This window comes from Lampetra fluviatilis, chromosome 37 (genome assembly GCF_964198595.1).
Source record: "Lampetra fluviatilis chromosome 37, kcLamFluv1.1, whole genome shotgun sequence".
In the NCBI taxonomy this organism is placed as follows: Eukaryota; Metazoa; Chordata; class Hyperoartia; order Petromyzontiformes; family Petromyzontidae; genus Lampetra; species Lampetra fluviatilis.
This window is the reverse complement of record NC_136311.1, coordinates 3841764-3849534: the sequence shown is the minus strand read 5'-3', so window position 1 is coordinate 3849534 and position 7771 is coordinate 3841764. Positions and strand designations below refer to the sequence as shown.

Genomic DNA, 7771 nt, shown 5'->3' with positions numbered 1-7771 from the left:
TTCTAGATTTGAAGCTTTCGTGACTGCAAGGATCCATACTCTTAGGTTTTTTTCGGTAAAGTCACGTAGGTAAAAATAAATAATACAATAATAGAAATAATAATAGAAATGAAATTATAAATCACGACGTTTCGGAGGCAACACAAGTCTCCGTCATCAGGTGGGACCGTCACAGCTGGATTTACTGTATCAAGTGGGGCAAAATTCCAAGAGACAAGCTCTTAAATACAAGTTAAGGGGGGAGGAGGGGGGAGGGGCTTATCTGAATGTGGTAGCCAATGAATGGAACGTGTTGGGGGGTGGGCGGGGCAAAAAGAGAACCATCGGTGCACCTCGACTTAACCGGTGTTGGCTGACAATCCAAATACAAGAAAGCAGCGCTGTTAAACGCTGGGGATGTCAACACTCGGTAAAGTAAAATAGTGCCTGTCAAATAAGATGGTACAAATATGTGTAGTTACATCTTTTTTACATGGTTAATGACATCTTTCCAATGATTACTCAGTTTGTACCCATCATCATGGTTGAAGTTATGTCTGTGTTTGTATATCTGGATGGCTTCGTGTACAAACCTATGATGGTAGCCAGAGGTGTGGACTCGAGTCATGTGACTTGGACTCGAGTCAGACTCGAGTCATGAATTTGATGACTTGCGACTCGACTTGGACTTGCATAACAATGACTTTGTCCCACCTATGAGATGTGGACTCGAGTCATGTGACTTGGACTCGAGTCAGACTCGAGTCATGAATTTGATGACTTGCGACTCGACTTGGACTTGCATAACAATGACTTTATCCCACCTCTGATGGTAGCTAGAAGGTTTGCAGAGCACCTTGGTCTCGGAAAAGACAATATCATGAGAGCCCACAGCGTTGTAGCAATGATCGGCAACGGCGGAAAACTAAATTTTGCCGTGTTTCAGATCTGACTTGTGCTCGCGGACACGATCGGAGACATGACGTTTCGTTTCCCCAATGTAACAATCACCACAGCTGCAACTCAGTTTATAGACTCCAGGGTATTGCAAGTCAGGAATGACATCTTTTACAGATGGGATTTGATCACGGATTTTATGTACTGTACTGAATCGGACTTGGATCTTATGTTTGTTTAGAATTTTGTAGATCTTTTTGGTCACTCCTGCTATGTATGGCAACGTGATGGTTTTGATCGGAGTTTCAAGTGGTTGTTTCTGTATGGTGGGAGAAACAGCTTGGCGGATAGTACGGTCAGAGTATCCGTTCATCTTGAGGGCCCGATGTACATGTTTTAATTCACTGGCCAGGTGGTGTTGGTCAGAGATGCCATGAGCTCTGTGGTATAGTGTTTTGATGAGAGAATTATTTTAACCGGGTGGTGGTGGTGGGAATCAGGTTTCAAGTAGGAATCTGTGTGGGTGGCTTTCCTGTAAACAGAATGTCCCAAGGATCCATCAGGTCTCTTCTCAAACAGAACATCTAAGAATGGTAGTTTGACATATTTCTCCACTTCCATGGGGAATCTGACCGATTATCCCCAATGATCCGCCGTTGGCGGCGAAACAGAGTATCCACCAGCTCCAAAACCCGACACCGGGGGTGCAAAATATTGTAAATGAGGTCGGAAATAATGGTTGAAGACGTGCCGGTGTCAACAAGCATGCAAATTTCAACCCCCTCAATGAACCCAAGCACAGCCGACGACCCCGCGGTCGCCGCAACCACTTGATGTGCCAGCTCCGACCACTGATCCGGTCGGAACGACCGCGCATGGCGAACACGCACCGACTCCCCCCGAAACCACTCGTAACCCCGACGCAAATCGGACCCCCCCGATGGGTGAAGTGAACCCCGGGGCCGAGTGTGAGGTGCGCCGCGACTCAAGCAGGGAGTCGTAGGAAGGCGGACGTCCCGGGAGCCGCCGTCGAGGAACCCGGCAGCCCGATTGGACGTGCCCCAGTAGGCCGCAGTTGTAGCAGGTGACCCTTCTACTGCTGGACTGGGACGAAACAGACCTCGCCCGCCGCCGGTCGACCCGCCACCGATCGCCGTCACCCCGACGATTGCTGCTCCGCTGATGCGGCGAGCACGCGGGAGCAGGCTCCTCGTCCGAGTGGGCCCCGAGTTCCGCGGAAGACGTAGAGCATGTCACCAACACCCTGTCACGTTGCAGGGTCTACTGCGCCTGTATGCACCTGGTGATCTTGAGCAAAGACACCTTTCCGTCCTCGGCGGGGAGCACAGTATGAAGGTCTTTGGCGAGTCCCAACATCTTCTCGAGGACCAAGGAGTCAAGGCCGTCGTGGTCCATTTTCGGGGGGGTGTGTGGGGGATGTGTAGGTGGTGGAGGTTGTGTGGAGGGGTGGGGGTGTGGAGGGGGGGAGATGTGTGGAGGGGGGGGGGGATGTGTGGTGGGGGGGGGATGTGTGGTAGGGGGGTGTGTGTGGTGGGGGGGGGTGGAGGGGGGTGTGTGTGGTGGGGGGGGGGGTGTGGATGGGGGGGATGTGTGGAGGGGGGGGGGATGTGTGGTGGGGGGGGGATGTGTGGAGGGGGGGGGGGATGTGTGGAGGGGGGGGGGGATGTGTGGAGGGGGGGGGATGTGTGTAGGGGGTGGAGGATGTGTGGGGGTGGGGGGTGTGTGGAGGGGGGGGGATGTGTGGGGGGTGGGGGATGTGTGGGGGTGGGGGGTGTGTGGAGGGGGGGGGGGATGTGTGGAGGGGGGGTGATGTGTGGAGAACGGGGGGGTGTGTGGAGGGGGGGAATGTGTGGAGGGGTGGGGATGTGTGTGGGGGGATGTGTGTGGGGGGTGGGGGATGTGTGGGGGGTGGGGGGTGTGTGGGGGGTGGGGGATGTGTGGCTGGTGGGGGATGTGTGGGGGTGGGGGATGTGTGGGGGGGTGTGGGGGGTGGGGGTGTGTGGGGGGTGGGGGATGTGTGGGGGTGGGGGGTGTGTGGGGGGTGGGGGATGTGTGGGGGTGGGGGGTGTGTGGGGGGTGGGTGATGTGTGGGGGTGGGGGATGTGTGGGGGGTGGGGGATGTGTGGGGGGTGGGGATGTGTGGGGGGTGGGGGATGTGTGGGGGGTGGGGATGTGTGGGGGTGGGGCACGCGGGAACGCGCGCGCTCCGCGTGACGTCACTACCGGGATATCCGAAAGCGCGCCGCTTCGCCCGCCGCCATTTCTGCTGCCCCCATCTGCATCTGCAGTGTTCGCTTCCAGCCAGGTAGGTTGCTGCCATCCGTCATCATCCTTGCCGCGGGAACCCTCGGTACGGGACCGCCGATTATTGTCGATGGGTTTAGAATCCCTTCGACGCAATGCCGCGCTAATTCCTCGGGGATTTCACCCTCGATTCGCGTGCGAGGCGCGGGCGGAGGGGGACCCACGGGCGCTCTTCACTGGGCCCGGTTGGAATGGCGCCCTTTTTTCCCCCCATCATCGCGACCACCGTCACGGTTGTCTTTTCCGCCCTCGATACCGTTACCATTACAACCGGTATTGGCGCACGAACCTTAATGGGAGTCGTGCCGAGCGAGCTCTCATACCTGCTCCTAGAATCTGCGAGGCGGCTCTATAGACGCCGCAGTTTGTTGAGCGGGACTAGGCCGTCATTCAAACTCGGGCCCTCCCGCCTTGCCTGGTCGTTCAGCCTGCCCGCGGGGCGCCCTGGTCCCGCACCACCCTCGCGTCCTGGAGCTTGTTGCGGCTTTGTGGTTGTCGCGGGGAGCCGCTGCTTTGGATGGGATTTGTGTGGCGTTGGGCCGAGGCCCCGGGTCTGGGCGCTCCGGTTTGCCGATGGCAAAGGCGGGAAGTGCATTCACTGCATGTGGTGAATGGAGTTGAGTGTAACATAATTTAGGCGGTAAAAAGTAAAGTGTGACCTATACACGTGAATGGCTATTTGTAGATACATAACTTGTCCGACTCTAGTGTAATTGAGGGAAAATCTAAAGTTGCGCCCATGTGCTCCATTGTAGCACGGGCGGTAATGTAACAAACTGAAATTAAATGCGTTAAACCGTACGGTAGGATGGCACATGTCACAATATAACGTTATAATAACGCGGTTGACTTAACCAAAGTGTTAATTTCGTACAGGCCTATGTGCTGTAGCTACAATATGTTTTGGTTTAATCGTTCCTGCTGTTTAACGGTATTTAACATCCAATATCTGTGTGACACGTGCAGGTGATATAAAGTATGGCTGCACACGAGGAACCCCAAGTACAGTTCAAGGCAAGTGGCTACACACACAGCGTCTTAAATCAGCCGTTAAGACATCATCGGTGTGAGGGCCGCTATACATTTGAAACCAGTGGGGTGTGACGGCACATTTGTGTATCGGGGGCCGCATTAAAGGCCACCAGGAGCCGCCAGTAGCCCCCGCGGCCTTTACAATAAAGAGCACTGGGGTATGATGTTTGTTATCTCCACGTGGAATAAGGGGGAGTAGTTGGGGAGCAGTGACGCGGCTGAAGTGCTTCGTGTGACGAAACCGTGTGGGCGAATGTGACCCGGTGTGCCATCGCCACAAGCTGAAGGAGGAGGGCCCCCGACTCGATCATACTTCCCCTGTGGCAGCACCGTAGTACCGGATGGGGTTTCGATAGCCCACGACGTGTAAGCTGCTCCGATGGGCTGTTGAGTAGAACCCTGAGTGCTCTTGTCATCCCACGTGGCCAAAAAAAACAATGCCATTTGGGCAAACCTTTCAATTCAGGATCTTTTTTTTAGGGAAAAAAGTGAGACTTGTGCTTGAATGGTTATATGTTTTTTTGTGTATCATTATGGGTGGTTTTGCCAACAGTTGGTGCTGGTAGGAGATGGAGGTACCGGCAAGACCACATTTGTGAAACGCCACCTCACGGGAGAGTTTGAGAAGAAGTATGTTGGTAAGTACCCTTCTCTGCTCGACGTGTACTGAAAGCATCGATTCGCTTAATGATTCTAATGTTCCTGATGCACCGAGTCGCCCCTCAAAAAAGGGCTGCTTTGCTCAAAGAATGGGCTTAACTTGGGAAATGACGTTTTAATTGTTCAGTAAAAATATTAAAACCTCTGAAATTGATGTTAATTAAGCTGATAATTACAAATGAGCGAACTAAGTATTACAAATATCGTAAAAATGACTAGATTATGAAATCAAACCACAACCCCATTTTCTGACACTTGGTCAAATTGAAGGGGGGGTAGGGGTTAGTTTTCTACTGAAGGCATTTGCCTGTTTGCTGAGTGCATCTGCAGTCGTGTTCAACCCGTAGTCCATGGGCTAGAGCCAATATTGTTACCATCTAAGGCAGGAGTCGGGCAACCTGTGGCTCCAGAGCCGCATGATGCTCTTTACGAACTGCTCCGTGACGGGATGTGTTAACTCATTCAAAGTGTTTTTATCACAATTCACTTTTCTTGGCCACATCAGGAAATTTAAACTACAAAAGATGTTCCCAACTGAGGTGGTACTCACAAATGCAATGTCACTATTGGGAGAAAAATGGTGATCAATACTGACTGCGGGTTCTTTCCACAGCTACACTGGGCGTGGAGGTGCATCCCCTGGTGTTTCATACCAACCGTGGAGCTATAAAATTCAACGTGTGGGACACAGCCGGCCAGGAAAAGTTTGGTGGCCTGCGTGACGGTTACTACATCCAGGGTGTGTCTTTTTGTTTCCAATATTAACTTCATCTTCTGCAAATAGATTGAAAAGCGTTGTATAAATGTGCAGGCCCATTGAGAGTTGGGTCAAAATAAATACAACATGAAGACTGCAAGTAAAGTTTGAAGCTGTGGTATATAAAGGAAAAAAAGCACTTGGCTGAACTTAATGAAAAATCTTGGTGGAGCTTGAAAATCTAAAAATATGCTTTGATTTTAAACACGTCTTATAATAAATGTTATTAAGTTGGAAAATTCAACCATTTTGGTTTAAGCTTGAAGAACCTTGCACATTTTAACTTAGTGTGTGCTCCCCTAGGTCAGTGCGCCATCATCATGTTCGACGTGACGTCACGTGTGACGTACAAGAACGTGCCGAACTGGCACCGTGACTTGGTGCGGGTTTGTGAGAATATCCCCATCGTCCTGTGCGGCAACAAGGTGGACATCAAGGACCGTAAAGTAAAGGCCAAGGCCATTGTCTTCCACCGCAAGAAAAACCTACAGGTTTGTACATTGCTCAACACCTGAATGGCCAACTCCTGGAATGTTTATCAAATCTTTCCAAAGTTGAAAGAGTGAATATTTGCAAGCTGTGACATGGTATTATGGTAAGGCTCTTAAAGATTTACTCAATATAAAACAACATTTAGGATGACGGTGACATAAGATGGCGTCATTACATGACATTTCATACTGCTAAAAAAAAACACGTGACTTTTGCTTTGTTTATATTCACATGTTCATGGAATGTTACAGGCCATGCTTAACGATCTCTTCATTTCAATTCAGTATTATGACATCTCGGCCAAGAGCAACTACAACTTTGAGAAGCCGTTCCTGTGGCTGGCGCGCAAGCTGATCGGAGACCCCAACCTGGAGTTTGTGGCCATGCCTGCGCTGGCCCCACCGGAGGTGCAGATGGACCCCCAGCTGGTGGCACAGTACGAGGAAGACCTCAAGGTAAGGGGGTGGTGGGGCGAGCATCTACCTGATCGTTTTTACATTGGACGCAGTCTGGGCTAATGCAATGATTTGGGATGGCTGCACAGATCTCACGGGTGTGTGGCTTCTCGTGCAGGTTGCCCAGGCGACCGCTTTGCCCGACGAAGAAGATGACCTGTGACCTCCGTGTGCATCACCACCGGCAAGCTCGTCTCGCGCGTGCGGTCTAGTTCTATAGGCGGCAGCATCCCGGCCTCTCCTCCACTGCAGCTGGTTCATGCCCACCACACACGACACGGCGTCTAGCCCATGAGCGTTGAAACTCCCCTTCCTTACAAAAGCAACGAACTCTAGTTTCAGCTTTCACAATGCATGAAACATGCTCCCCGCCAACAGGCGTGGTATTTGCTTAATAATTTTAACATATTTGCAAGGTTCGGGTATTTAAAATCTGTTGGAAACATGACTAGCAACAGCCCTGAGTAAACGCGGAAGCTGTAGTACTTGTAGAGCATTGCGAAATATCGATTATCCACTGTAACAATTTGCTCAATGTGAGATTATTTTATGTTGTAGACGGATTCTGGATAAGTGTTGTATGCGTCATGTGGTTCATTTCTCAAGTTATTAAACTCTTACCTTTGTCAACAGTCCAACATTTTTTTTGTTTGTCGAGGCAAGGTGCAAAAATGCCTTAAATGTGGGGGGAAAAGTTAAATGTTTAAATTCCAAACGAAGAGGTAATTTTCTGCCCTGGGCTATATATCCTGAGTGGATTGTGGCAATAATATTAAACTTGCTTCCTGAAAGACTTGTTTAACTAGTGGACTGAAAAAGATAATACATTTAGTTGCCACAGAAAGTGCCATTTACACGGTTTGTGTAAAAGCTCTTGGAATTGCACCTTGGTTAATCCGGGTGACTGTTTTAAAGCAACCCTGCGTTATCTGTTGGACTGACAGCAGCATATATGGCCCAAATTTGATACAACTGGTCATTGGAACATGCACCTCATAGCCAGTTTGTTTTTGTTATATTTGTTTGGGAGTGTTTTGTATCAACTTGGTTTGCTCTGCGAATAAAAATGCTGTGGAATAAATTGTTAACCTTTTGACAGATGAGTATGGAAAGTGCACGCAGAAACTGTTGACTGCATGCGTTCCACAGGTACATACCTGTGCTTGCATGAGAA

The 7771-nt window shown here is 50.5% G+C and overlaps 1 protein-coding gene across 1 annotated transcript; it reads left to right on the top strand.

Moving 5' to 3' along the window:
• Positions 1–3105: 3105 nt before the first annotated feature.
• RAN (RAN, member RAS oncogene family) lies at positions 3106–7690 on the top strand. Its single transcript, XM_078873641.1, has 7 exons — positions 3106–3202; positions 4168–4215; positions 4787–4871; positions 5507–5632; positions 5954–6141; positions 6427–6597; positions 6716–7690. Exons 2-7 carry the CDS (start codon positions 4180–4182, stop codon positions 6758–6760), a joined length of 651 nt encoding a protein of 216 aa, XP_078729767.1. The 5' UTR covers positions 3106–3202; positions 4168–4179; the 3' UTR covers positions 6761–7690.
• Positions 7691–7771: the final 81 nt, after the last annotated feature.